Source organism: Nannobrachium achirus, assembly GCF_963921795.1.
Source record: "Nannobrachium achirus genome assembly, chromosome: 22".
In the NCBI taxonomy this organism is placed as follows: Eukaryota; Metazoa; Chordata; class Actinopteri; order Myctophiformes; family Myctophidae; genus Nannobrachium; species Nannobrachium achirus.
This window is the reverse complement of record NC_137829.1, coordinates 38279561-38293066: the sequence shown is the minus strand read 5'-3', so window position 1 is coordinate 38293066 and position 13506 is coordinate 38279561. Positions and strand designations below refer to the sequence as shown.

Genomic DNA, 13506 nt, shown 5'->3' with positions numbered 1-13506 from the left:
TATTTTGTTGACGAAATTCTCCATATATTTAGTCTTAGTTTTAGTCATCACAGCTTAGTTTTTATTTAGTTTTCGTCAGCGAAAAAAACGCAGTCGACAAACATTTTTCGTCATAGTTTTAGTCGACGAAATCAACACTGGTGGCAGCTGACCAATGAAAACAAGAAGTGTGCTCTTTTTTTATTTTTATATTGTACCTCTCTCTGTAGCTTGCGTTTCTCCGCTTTTAATTCATCCTCCACTTTCTCTGCACTCTCTGATGCACCCTTATAGCGTGTCACCTGACCTTCAAGTCTGGTAACCTGTGCGAAAACAAAAACAGCAACAATAATAAAAAAAAGGTACAATGAAAACGGTATATAAACAAAATGGTATACATTCAGTATACAGTATGGAACATTGTTCTACTCACATTCTGCTCCAAGGCTGTGACCTCTTGCTCTGCTTTGGCAAGTTTGAACTTCAGCTCACTTATTTGTCTGCTGGAGTCTCCTATAAAACAAACAATTATGTAAATGAAACACACACAAACAGTTCAAAGTGCTGTCCAGGGACCCCCATGGGTACTTGGGGAAGTTCCAGGGGGTCCCCACTCCCCAGCAATAGTAGTCCATCACGCTCATTTCAACCGCTTCACTTCGTGCCGGGGTATGAGCTTGTAGATCTGCTTTTTTTTTTTTTTTTTTATCTTGAACAACAGTTTTTGAATGCTTTATTTCTCTCTCTCTCTCTCTCTCTCTCTCTCTCTCTCTCTCTCTCTCTCTCTCTCTCTCTCTCTCTCTCTCTCTCTCTCTCTCTCTCTCTCTCTCTCTCTCTCGGCATCCTTGACGTAACAAAGTTTGAGAACCACTAACACACACACGCACACACACACACACACAAACTTACTCTGTATTTCTAGTATGTTTGGATCTGTCCCATTCTCCAGAACCTCTCCATTTGGACTCAGCCCAACAGAAATGCCATTTTGCGTCTTCTGCTCCAGTTGGGCAGTCAGTTTCTTTACCTGTTTGCAAAACACGCTTGTTGAAATGCATATCTCTTCTAGTTCAAATACCCAGAGGTGCATCACATGCATGATGAGAGCAAGATGTTATTTGAATACGGTATATTTTGGTGTATAATAGAAAATAATAAACCCAAATATTATATATACATAATATCCTCATCTGCAAGAGGCTTGGACGAGGAATATATTTGACTAATATATTAAATATATAATATATTAAGTCATATTTTGAAGGTTTTCAGGACAAAAGAAATGAAATATTGCATTGCAAAACACTTTTTGACTTAGGCAACCACTCATTTTGTCTAAGTCATGTTTATCTGCCTTTATTTATATCTGCCTAACTTTACTCCCCTAACACTGCTGATTCGTTCTGCCTAAAGGGCTTTGCACACAGGCCTGTTGAGTTTTTTTCCGTTTGCTGCATGATTAAAAAACGCGGATTTGGTATGCAATGTAGTGCGGAATCCTCACTGGGGGGGGGGGGGGGGGGGAAATGCACTGCCACAGCTATTTGTCGCATGGAAAATTCAGAGCAGGTGTGCGTCCAGTCATAATGCGAGTCATTGAATAACTCAATCTTGTTTTATATCCGGCTTCTTGTACAGCAAGTATGTGGTTGGTCTGCTTTAGGTTACAGCCCCCTCTGCTGGCATATTGTATACTTTTAAGTTTAAGTTTATGCTTAAACACGACTAAACAGTACACTAGCATTGGAAATACTAATTGAATGAATATTTGACCAACCTGTTCGATCATCTTTTCACGCTCATCCACCAGCTTCCTTAGGCGGATTTCTGGAAGACAAACCAGAAACAGTTCACATGAAACCAAAGAGGCCGTTTCACTGTGTTCTAGGAAACATGATTACTATGAATCCAGTTAACACACACTACATCACAATGTCACACAACTCCTTTGAACAAAGAAACACATGGAATGAAGCTAAATACCATCTCTTGACGGAAAATGTAATGTTTAGCCATTATCCTTCTAAACCAGTGGTTCTCAAAATGGATTTCAGGGACTCTAGGTTCCTTTATGGGGGTCTAAATTGACCCTTGCAAGTCTGTAACTTTGACAGTGTACAAATGGAATCAAATGGAACCTAATACAGTTTCATTTGTACACTGACAAAGTTAAGGGGAGACCTTCACATTTCAGAGTTTGAGAACCACTGTTCTAAGCAGCCGTTCGCAACTGGTAAAAAAAACAAACCTAGACCAGCCCTACCCTCCCCTGCCCCTTCTTTGTATACCGTTGTTTTTTTGTTCTTTCATTTTATTTTATTTTATTTACATATCTACTGCATAGTACTGTGTTCTATTCGTCTGTCATTAAATGTTATATGAGATACTTAAATGGTTTCCTGTGGAAATAAGCTTAGTCTTTTCTAGGACCTCCTTTTAGTATACCTTGTACCAGTGAACTGTACCGTCATGAAACTGTACCTTTTCCTATGCAAACTTCTAATAAAGTCTTCAATCAAATCAATCAATCAAACTATGTTTCTGCTTACAGTAGTCAACCAGTTGAATAAATGAGGATTTAACCTTTTGCTTTTGGCATTTCTGAAACCATTCCTGTTATGGAAGATGCTTCTGAGCATGTATTCTACTGCTAGTCTGACCATATCAAATGCTCTTCAATCTTAAAATTACTAATAGCCAATCTACAAGCTCTCAACACGTTGTGCTGTGGCGTGTTGAGAGCTTGTTCATCTGCTATTTTAGGTGTGCGATATTGCTTCCATAGAACACCTGCTGACTATGACTACTTCTATGGAATCCAAATGATCCAAATCAGTTGTGGCGACTGAACTTTAATCCATGGAAACATCACCAGATTTTACTGTGACACACAGTAACATCCCCAGTGTTCATGTATCCATGTGTAACTCAGAGTTTGTAACGGCCGGACTACACCAAAAAATGCGCGCATACTGTCCGTGAAGACGCTTGCGTATGCGTAAACGCTCCAGGCTACACCAAGGAGGGAGTATGTGTGAGGAAGACCAGATAGTCTGTGTACAAAACGCATACGCGTGCTTAAAAAATAGAACCGATCCTATTTTTAGGGAATGCGTATCCGCAGTTCGCGCTATCCGTACGCCTGGTGTAGCCGGCTGAATTGATATACATTGGATCTATCCAAAACGCACATACGCGCGCGACCCACATACGCACGGACATGCGCAAAACGGCTTGGTGTAGCCCGGCCATAACTCAGAGAGGGTATGCATGTAAAAAAAGGAACCCTTACTGGTCACTTTGGCTACACTTGTACACCCTCTCAGAGTTAAATTAACACAGGATTTTACCTTGTATGAAAAGTGTTAACATACCAGGGATGGGAGGAGCCAAGGAGATGGAGGGAGGGGTCTGGGTCAGGGTGGTAGGTGACATGCAACAGAGCAGGCATCCATGGGTAGTGGTAGTGGTGGTGGTGATGGTAGTGGTGTGATGTGATGCAGTGTGTGAAGGTTAACATGCAGACTGAGGAGAACAGGTCACGGCTCACTGCTTCATAAGTTACACTCATCATGCTACAATCAGGGTTAGGCAACCTTAGGCACGGGTGCCAACACTGGCGCAGGGGAGGGTGCTTTTTTTTTTTTTTTACATTCAAAAAAGGTTTAGTCGTTAAATTAAGTCCACTCACATGTATACAAATTACAACCTGCACATAATTCTATATTCATTCAAACTGACAACTGGGGAGGGAGTGTGGGAGATGCAGTAGATGGGATATTGTTGCTAATGAGTCTAATGATCATTATATGATATCCTTATGTGAAATAAAATATTTCTAAAGAAGACAAATAAAGGTTGTTATGTATAGCCTATCAAAAATCAGTTGGAAGTATTACATGTTGATGTGATGTCATAATTCAACTTAAATGGTGATAAGGCACACTGAAGAAAACGAGGGGAAACAAAGGCATTTCATGTCAAAAAGGTTGCAGACCCCTTTGCTACATAATGACAGACTGACATGTAAACAATGTCTACGTGAACCATTCACCTTTATGTAAATTGCCCATTGCATATATTTGTTTTCTCTGTGCCTTTCTGTAATTGACTTGTTCCGTTTCTCTTCTTCGCTGTTCTTCCTTTCTCTACTCCTTGAAACAGTCAAATATTGGGAGCTTGTACAAAGAACTAAATATTGCACCCGCTCTTTATGGTCCCCATTCCTTTGGGGTATGTGTATCATTGTACATTTGCAGATACGCAACATTTGTCCTCTCTGCATTTAACCATCCCAACTATTGGCAGTGGTGAGTGCTATTAATACAGCACCCGTAGGGCAATTACAGGTTAAGTTAGGGTTAAAGTGTCTTGCTCAGGGACCCTTTGACACATAGACCGGGGTGGGGGGTGAACCGGGGACGATTGCCTCTCAAATATAACTACATAAACCATGAAGCAGTGGTGGGAAAACTAGTCACATGTTTTACTTAAGTAAAAGTAAAAATACTAAATACTCTGTTAAAAGTTTAGAATTAAAAATAAATGTTGAGTAAAAGTACAAAAGTGGTATCAAAATGTAACTAGTAATTCAAGTTTTCAAATAATTGTAGTGGAGTCAAGGACAATATTTTTCTCAGAGATGTAGTCGAGTAGAAGTAAAAGTACTATAAACTGGAGACATTCAAGTAAAGTAAAAAATATCTCAAAATTGTACTTAAGTACAGTACTTGAGTAGTATGTACTTGGTTACTTTACACCACTGCCACAAAGGCAAACTGATCTTTACTCTGGGATCTGTAGCAACCTTCTTAAAAATACTGTAATTATAGCCATTGTATCCACATTTTGGATACATTTCCATCTGGAATCAAATTCAATGGTTTTGATTGCAGCCACTTTAAAATGTAGTACAACAACAGCATGCTGTCATTGACATCCACCAGACAACTGTTTTGTGTTCTCAGTTCATAGCTGGGAGAGATGAAACTTGCTTTATTTGAATGGCATAAAAACCCAGAATATAATAGGCAGAAAACACAGACATTATGGAAATCTATAATCAAGAGCTCAGGATTATCAACTAACCATTTCGCTTATTGTGTATGCAAACTAATTTAGATTATCATTAATGGTTAGAAATTATCAACTAACCTTTTCGTATGCAAGTGAGATTAAATAAATACAAACTTAAGGGCAATTATATTACCCATTTAGGGCATTTGCAGAGTGAGAAAGTTATAAATTATAACCTTTTACAAACAGTATGTGCCTCCGTAACAAATAAATATGTTCTTTCATACTGTATGCCCAGTACAGTTGTATCTACTTTTTATATCATACAGTGACATTTGTTGTTGTAACCTGTCCAATAATTAGTTCTTGTTGTAAGACCGGGACATCATTTCAAGGTAATTTAATCCCGGTAATATACAGGTACAGTATGGAGACTGGAATGAGTTCAAGAATTATAAATTACACACAGTACTTTGCACATGAATAGATTTGATAATGGAGCCCAGCAGGGGCGTCACACCAAATTCTGGGCCCTGGGTACAAGGATTCACTGCGGGCCCCCCATGAATGTTAACTATTGAAAAATAGCAGATATACAAGCTCACAGCGCGGCACCGAGTGCCGCGCTGTGAGCTTGTAGATCTGCTATTTTTGAAAAATCTTGAAAATGTGTGCAAGAAACCTATGTCAAGGACCCCCAAGATGATATGTATTTGGCCACGGACCCCGATCTCAAAATATTTAGTTCCAGGGACCCCCAGAAGCAACATTTGAGTTAGAAATGTTCGCTTAAAAAATACATATATTCAAAGATTCACACATTTTCACAACTTTTCAAAAATAGCAGATCTACAAGCTCGCAGCGCGGCACTCGGTGCCGCGCTGTGAGCTTGTATATCTGCAATTTTTCAATAGATAAAGTTATTAGGGCCCCTCCACCTTGGGCCCCAGTAACTCAGTCCCACTTTCCTACCCCTTGTGACGCCCCTGGAGCCCAGAAACAGCAAATGATTACAGATCCAAACAACAATTATACACTAGGACATCTTACAATCCTCTTTTCCTTTGCTTTTGCCTTTCTTGCCGTTCTTTTTGGAATCTTTCCCGGAGGGTGGAGACTCTTTTTTGCTGCTCGCTTGCTCCGCGGTATTGTGAGGAACCTCCAAGTCCTGCTCGGTGACCTTCACTCCTTCCTCTTTCTCAACTAAAACTTCCTGTTTTCCTCCCTCAACACTGTTGCTTTCTACAACACCCAGCTGACCAGCATTCCCACTTCCTCTCTCTGAACCATGTACTGGTTCATCTAAACCAAGTTCAGGTTCATCCAAACCACGCTCTGCTTCATCTGAGCCATGTGCTTGTTCATCCGTTACGATTGTTTTGCCCTCGAGTGTGTGTCGTTCTTCCTCAATCTCATTTCCCCCCTTTTCAGCATGGACTGTTTCTATATCAGAAGGCAACTGATGATCTTGAGACACACTGTCCAGATCCTCGTCGAGTGTGGCGTGGATCGTAGGCTTCTCCTGGTCACTCTCCACCGGTTCCTCTTGGCTAGCGACCTGCAGCGGTGCCTCCTCCTGTGACCGGATGACATCATCTTGGCCTAGCTCTGTGTTAGCACGGTTGACCTCCACTGGCATGACTTCCAAATCCGTTTCAGGTTCAGCCACTTCATTTTTTGAAGGTACATTTTCAGCTGCATCCGAATCCATGTCATCAAAGTCAAATGAAAGACCTTCGTCGCCCTCTTCGTCATGCTCTTCTTCAGGGTCTTGCTGGTGGGCTGGAGATGGTTTGCTATCCTCAGATTCCTCAGGTATGTTCTCGTTCATTGTGTCCTCTATGATTTCCCCAGGCCGTGCACTAGAGTCTACACTCCTTGTGTTCAATTCAACTATCTCTACCTCCTCTGGTGTGGTCGCCTGATCCTCAGAGAGATTGTTTTTAGTCGTCTCTCCGTTTCCAATAATCATTTCATTGACTACAGGTTCTAAGTCATCAACAGTAACAGTTTCAGCTTCCACCTCGGGTTCACTTGTGTCTACCAAATCTCCCTTCTCAGTACTTTCAACTTCATTAACCTCAACCCCTGTAACCTTCTCAACAGAACTGGCTATGACCTCGCCAACCTCAGGCACTGTATCTGCTGCGTTTTGCACATGTGTAATTTGAATGTCCTCAAGAATGTCTTTATTGAGAAGCGTTACTTCTTCCACACTGTCCCTCACTGAAGATATGTTTATCTGTTGTTCTTCATTGGATGTTTTGTCTCCAGAATCCTCAGATTCTTCATAACCATTTAGACTTTGGCCATCTTCATCAATGGCCGGTGCTTCATCACTGTGGTGGTCAAGTTCTGTAAGGGAACCTGTCTTGGCTGCATCTTTGGCTAAATCTGATGTCTGTAATATGTCTGTGCTGTCACCCTGCTCTGTTCCTAAGTCTGAGTCTAAGTCTGTCTCTTTGGCCTCTTTTTCATCCACAAACACAGGCATACTAAAACCTTGACTTTCTGCAGGACCAGAGGCATGATCAACGTGTTCAGACATTATTTTGTCGTCAGAACCTCGTGGTTTATCCACAGAAACATTACAGCTTTTCTCTGATGATTCATCGAGATGAATTTCTGTTGGGGAGTCTGTGCAGTCAGACGGAGGACTATTTTCAGGCTCCATCAATCCCACATTCAGTTCTGGATCCTTTCCCGTCTCCTCCTGACTTAACGTTGAATGATCCCCATCATTCCCATCATTGCAAGAGAAGGATTTTGTATTCATCTCTAATGTTGGGTCGTCCTCTTTGTTGACCATCTCCGATATGTCCAGAGCGCTCTCAACAGAACTCTGGATGTCAGTTTGGTCTTTGTTGTCTGACATCACAGTTGTTGTTTGGTCAGAATCTAAAGGGACTTTGGAACCACTCAAACTTGCAACACAGTCAAAGAAAATGTCAGTGATTGATGGAAGCTCCATGTCGTTTTTCTTGCATTCAGAGTTGTTTACAGCCTCAGATTGGACACCGGTTACGCCAGTATTGCTTGGATGATGTAATTCTGCCTCAATGTTAGCAGTACTGTCTGTGGTGTCAGTTCTGTTGACCTGGTTATTGGTCAGCGGTCCAGAACTAACCTCATTAACAAACACAGACTCATCCTTTGACATATCACTAATTTCGGGCTCAACGATAAGGGCATCGGTCTCACCTGGAGATTCTGCTCCGTCTTTGGAGATTGCTATACTGGAAACTGGTTTTGCATCATGGTTACCAGCGCTGATTGAACCAGTAAGATTAGTGGTACTGACGCTAGACTCAGTACAGGACTCTGCATTCACTTCCTGTCTGTCCTGTTCATTCGGAAGTTGAACCATCTCAGGTTCATTTGGGGTTTCAAGAGGAGAACTCTCTGTTGCATTCCCCTCATGTGTCACGCTTTCTATCTTTTCTGACATACGTTTTTCCTCTGCACCGTTACTCTGCTTTTCCTCCTCCTGGGACCCTCCCTTCTTTTTCTTGCTTTTCTTCTTCTTCCTCTTCTTCTTCTTGCCTGCAGCAGCAGCAGTGCTCTGAGGCTGAGGCTTGGCAGGGAGTTCCTTTGGTTCCTCGTTCCCAGCCTCCTCCTCTGCGCTCTCTGACTCAACGTGAGGCTCTGTTATTACTATGACTGGGGCTGAATTGTCAGGAATGTTCTCGTTCACGGTGTTCTCTGAGATTTCCCCAGGCGGTGCACTAGAGTCTACACTCCTCGTGTTCAATTCAACCATCTCTACCTCCTCTGGTGTGGTCGACTGATTCTCAGAGAGATCGTTTTTAGTCATCTCTCTGCTGCCATTAATCATTTCATTGAATTTCATTTCATCAACACTAACAGTTTTAGCTTCCGCCTCGGGTTCACTTGTGTCTACCAAATCTCCCTTCTCATTACTTTCTACTCCATTAACCTCAATCCCTGTAACCTTCTCGTCAGAACTGGCTATGACCTCGCCAACCCCAGGCACTGTATCTGCTGCGTTTTGCACATCTGTAATTGGACTATCCTCATCAGAGTCCTTCTTGAGAAGGGTTACTTCTTCCACACTGTCCCTCACTGAAGATACGCTTATCTGTTGTTCTTCATTGGATGTTGTGTCTCCAGAAACAATAGCAAGACTACAGGGTGCAGTAGAGCTTAACAGGCTCTCTTTAGGTTCCTCAAACGTCTCTGGATGTTGTGAATCCAACTTCTCTGCTCCACTACTTCCCAGCTGAGGCTCCTGTCCTCTGCCTGAGAGATCATGAAAAGCAGTCACTGGTAAAAGGCCAAAACTTAAGGAACTAAGATGTTTTTTTTTGTCAAAACTTTTCATTTTAATCTTGGCCAGTAAGCAACATTGGTAAAGAAAATGCTTGAAAAGAAATGAACAGTAATGATTGATCCAGAAGCAGGAAAGAGAAGACGGAATACCCAATTGAAGTTCTTGATCCCAAGAAATCACCAGGAAAGACAAGGTACAGCTGATTGACAGAAGCGGGACAGGACCTTTGCCAGAATGTAAATCTCATACTGTAGGTATAAGGTGCTACTGTACAGTATGTACAGTATGTAGTAGTGTTTTGAATTACTGATGATCACTCACACATTCAGTTTGTTAACTTGAAACAGCCTATGTATTTGTATATAAATATACAGACAGGGAAATGTACACATAGATGTCATTCAAACTAAGCTAATACTAAAAACAGACAACAGAAACTGCATAAGCCTTCCATTCAATCTGAGACACCGACTTTCGTGTATGGACATTTATGTATGTATCTTCACGGTATCGTATGTGCAGTTGTGCACAATATGTGATTTGAAAGGCAATTGAAATACATGCATTCAAGCAATGAAAATGATTAGGAATCAGGAGGAAAACAATCTACAAGTTAGTATAATAATGAAGAATGCAAAGAGTAAAGGTTAGGCAGGAAGGCAGGACGTGCAGTTCGTAGACATGTTAGCTAGTAGCACAGCTCCACAGTGTAGCGCTATTATATGTTAATTTACCCATTTGTAACGGACAGTGTCAGCGTTAAATTAACACTGGGATTTTACAGTGTAGCTAGTACAGTGGTTCTCAAAGTGGGTGCCCTGGCACCTTAGGTTGACGTGTGACGCAAGTCCAGAGGTTCCGCAGAATACTTTGATAATATTTTAATTCATCAATACCACTTCAGTTTAACCTCTTAAACCCTCTATACTTAGTAAGACGGACCACCAAACCTCCTGGCCAAAAATAGCCGATCTACAAGCTCACAACGCGTCGCGTCGTGAGCTTGTATATATGCTATTTTTGGTGAATGTTCCCCCCAGAAGAGGGATGCTGGGGTTCAAGTGGTTAAATGTATGAATATAATGAAGTTATTTTCAATCCGTCATAATGGAAACTGCCATTCTCTCAAGTGTTACATGCTGTATCGTAAGGGGGGAAGATTTACATATTTGCCTACCGTATTATGACATAAATGTAAGGTTCTAAGTAACTAAGTAATTCAGGGGTGCCTTGGATGAACAATGTAACAATGTATTATTTACAGCGGTGACCTGAGACAAAGACGTTTGAGAACCACTGAGCTAGTAGCACAGCTTTACACTGAAGTACAGCACAATTAGAGTTATTGGGAGATAGAGAAGGCATGCTGTGAAGATGTGCATTTCCAAAAAATTCCATAATTTTGTTTCTGTACCGAGCACGCTGTTCCCTTCTGTCGGGGACCTCTGTGAGTCCTGTGTCTGTCCATCTGTCTCCTCAACGTCTCCGTTGATGTTCAGGTCAGGTCCCAACACTATTCCATGTTTCTGAATGAAATAAGAGCAGACATGTAGGTTTTCATCTCAGTGCGATTTACACTGGTAAGGGTGTGTTTTCAGCCATGTTTAAAAATCTGAAGTGCATGTTTTGCTTAATAACTGTTGCTTGTTTTTTAAAATAATTGATTGATTGATTGTTGTCCAGTCTGTATATGTCATTGTCTTAGTAACAGCTGTCATGTTAGGAGATCTGATCTATTTTTATTTTTTTTACCTCGTCAAGGAAAATCTAGAAATTGTTCTTAATAACCTGGCTGGTTAAACAATAATATATGTTTAAAATAAAATTATCTGTCTCTTGTAGCTTGTAGATATAGTCATATAATGGAATGTTGTTTATCTGTTAGTAAACTATACATCATGTACTTTTATGATGTTTCAAGGATTCAAAGTTCTGTCTGAACGCAAAGCAACATCATCAGACGCAATACCACAGCAGACATAATGATATTCCACACATTCTGAATACCTTGAGAATATCTTTCAGCTGGACCACCTCATCTCTCAGCTCATCGCGCTCAATTCGGATGGTATCTGTGTATTCTTTCTGTCGTTCTAAGGCCTGTGCATTCGGTCACGTATGACAGAGGATACGGGTGAAAGAAGGATGAAGAAAAATGAAAGGCAGCTTACAGTGTCATGCAAAGCAGAAGCTATGACAGGGTTCCCACCCATTTTTACCAATTAATTTCCAAAACTTTTCCAGAATATTTAACCCAATTTCCAGGACTATATAACAATAATTCAGCTCATTAACAAGTCGCTTACTCCTATGCGCAATGCCCAAAGACAGGTAGTGTATGCCAGTGGTTCTCAACCTTTTCAGGCCGAGACCCCCGAAATAATCATATTTGAACTGGGGACCCGGCACCCTGACGAGCACTAAGAGTTGAGGAATTTCGTATAACACGGTTCTATTGTGAAAATATTCACAATTTCTGCCTCTAATATTTGACAATTTGGCCAATGTTAAATTAGTCATTTCAGAGGTATTAACAAAATCAATAACCAAAGACAATGCATAGCTATTTTTTCCAGGACCTTCCAGGACCCTTGATCAATTCCAAAACTTTTCCAGTACTGGAAAAATATTTTTCAAATTTCAAAATATTTCCAGGAATTTCATGACTGTGGGAACCCTGCTATGATATAAAAGTGAAAACCTGAGAGTCAAAATCGCTAAATTAATGGTTCAGGGGTTCACAGGGTGAACATACCCCAATTTTTTTATCCTTCCATTCCACTGTCTCCTGCAGGTCACCGATTTCCCTATTAAATCCGTCTTGCTTCAGCTTCAGCTGACGGATCTCCTGAGCAGCGTGGAAAATGCAGGACAGGTTGAGTACAAGGGGAGAGAGAGAGAGAGAGAGAGAGACAGCAAAAGAAGAAATGGTGCATGCACACAGGTAGAAAGGTGAGGGGTGCGCCTTGCACGTGGCATTTGTAACCCTAGCGACCCTACTCTCGGCATGCCATAATAAGCAAACATTCTGGGATGAAATAGAAGATCTACAAGCTCACAACACATTGCAATGTGACACATTGTGGCCTGTTGTGGCATTGTTGTCATCTTTTACTTGCACACTAAAAACGGCTCCAAACTGTCCTGAGTTGCTCCAGTGCCTTCGTTCTTTTAGCTCAGTGGTTTTCAATCTTTTTCATATCGCAGTCCATTATTTTCACGGCATTTGAGCCATGGACCGCCATTAGATGAGATCATTTCGCTGGGGACCACCTGGTTCCCCCTCAAGGCCACTGTTTTAGCTGAACGTGTCCTGCTCCTGTGATGCACCAGGATCAGCCTGAACCTGGCATTGAGGCGCAGTGGAACCCCATTTGTTTGTAACGCATTGAGCTTGTAGATCGGCTATTTTCAGCAAAGAAAATTGGTGTAGAGGGGGAAAAAAAGGTGGGTTTCAAGTAAAGACCCCCCTGGGGGATCCTGGTCAACGAAGTATAATGGGTTTAAGTGCATTAAACCATCTATACTTCGTCGCACAACCCTTTCGATAGTGTTGTTTTACTGTGAATAATGTTGCTGCTTAAGGTGATTGCCTTTCATTCAGTAGATGCTTAGCTTAGCACGAAGCCCCCTGGCCCATTACAGGTACACAGGATCACACGTACACCTGGGACTTTTTAAAGGGATGAAACAGAAAATGATGTACTCACATTTAACATCTCTTCACTTTGTTTTAGTGTATCCTGCAGTTGGTTGTACTGGAACTGGAGTGTGCTGTGGGCTTGTTTCTCTCTCTCGTGCTCCTGCGAGGAGGACAACACAAGACATGAAAATGAAGAACTGTCCATCTGGAAGAAAATTGTTTTCTCCCTCCCATACCTCTGCAAACAGCTTCTGACAAGTACATGGATTCAAGCATTAAAGTGCACCATGGACATGTAAGTGGAAGTGTACAAGCACCTACTGTACATAGAATATACTGTGAAGTTGAATATACTAACCTGCTGCACATGGAATATACTGTAAAGTTGACTATACTAACCTGCTGTACATAGAATATACTGTAAAGTTGACTATACTAACCTGCTGTACATAGAATATACTTTTAAGTTGACTATACTAACCTGCTGTACATAGAATATACTGTAAAGTTGACTATACTAACCTGCTGTACATAGAATATACTGTAAAGTTGACTATACTAACCTGCTGCACATGG

The 13506-nt window shown here is 41.3% G+C and overlaps 1 protein-coding gene across 1 annotated transcript in view; it reads right to left on the bottom strand.

Annotated features, from left to right (window-relative positions):
• LOC308307625 (uncharacterized protein) overlaps positions 1-13506 on the bottom strand; it is a 72501-nt gene that overhangs the window by 2599 nt on the left and 56396 nt on the right. Inside the window, exons 16-25 of the mRNA XM_080752891.1 lie at positions 12998-13090; positions 12043-12135; positions 11295-11387; positions 10702-10813; positions 6040-9256; positions 3354-3490; positions 1757-1806; positions 889-1006; positions 413-492; positions 198-302 (exon numbers count right to left, since the gene is read on the bottom strand). Of these exons, the coding sequence (XP_080609017.1) occupies positions 198-302; positions 413-492; positions 889-1006; positions 1757-1806; positions 3354-3490; positions 6040-9256; positions 10702-10813; positions 11295-11387; positions 12043-12135; positions 12998-13090 (4098 nt within the window). The remainder of the gene's footprint in view (positions 1-197; positions 303-412; positions 493-888; positions 1007-1756; positions 1807-3353; positions 3491-6039; positions 9257-10701; positions 10814-11294; positions 11388-12042; positions 12136-12997; positions 13091-13506) is intronic.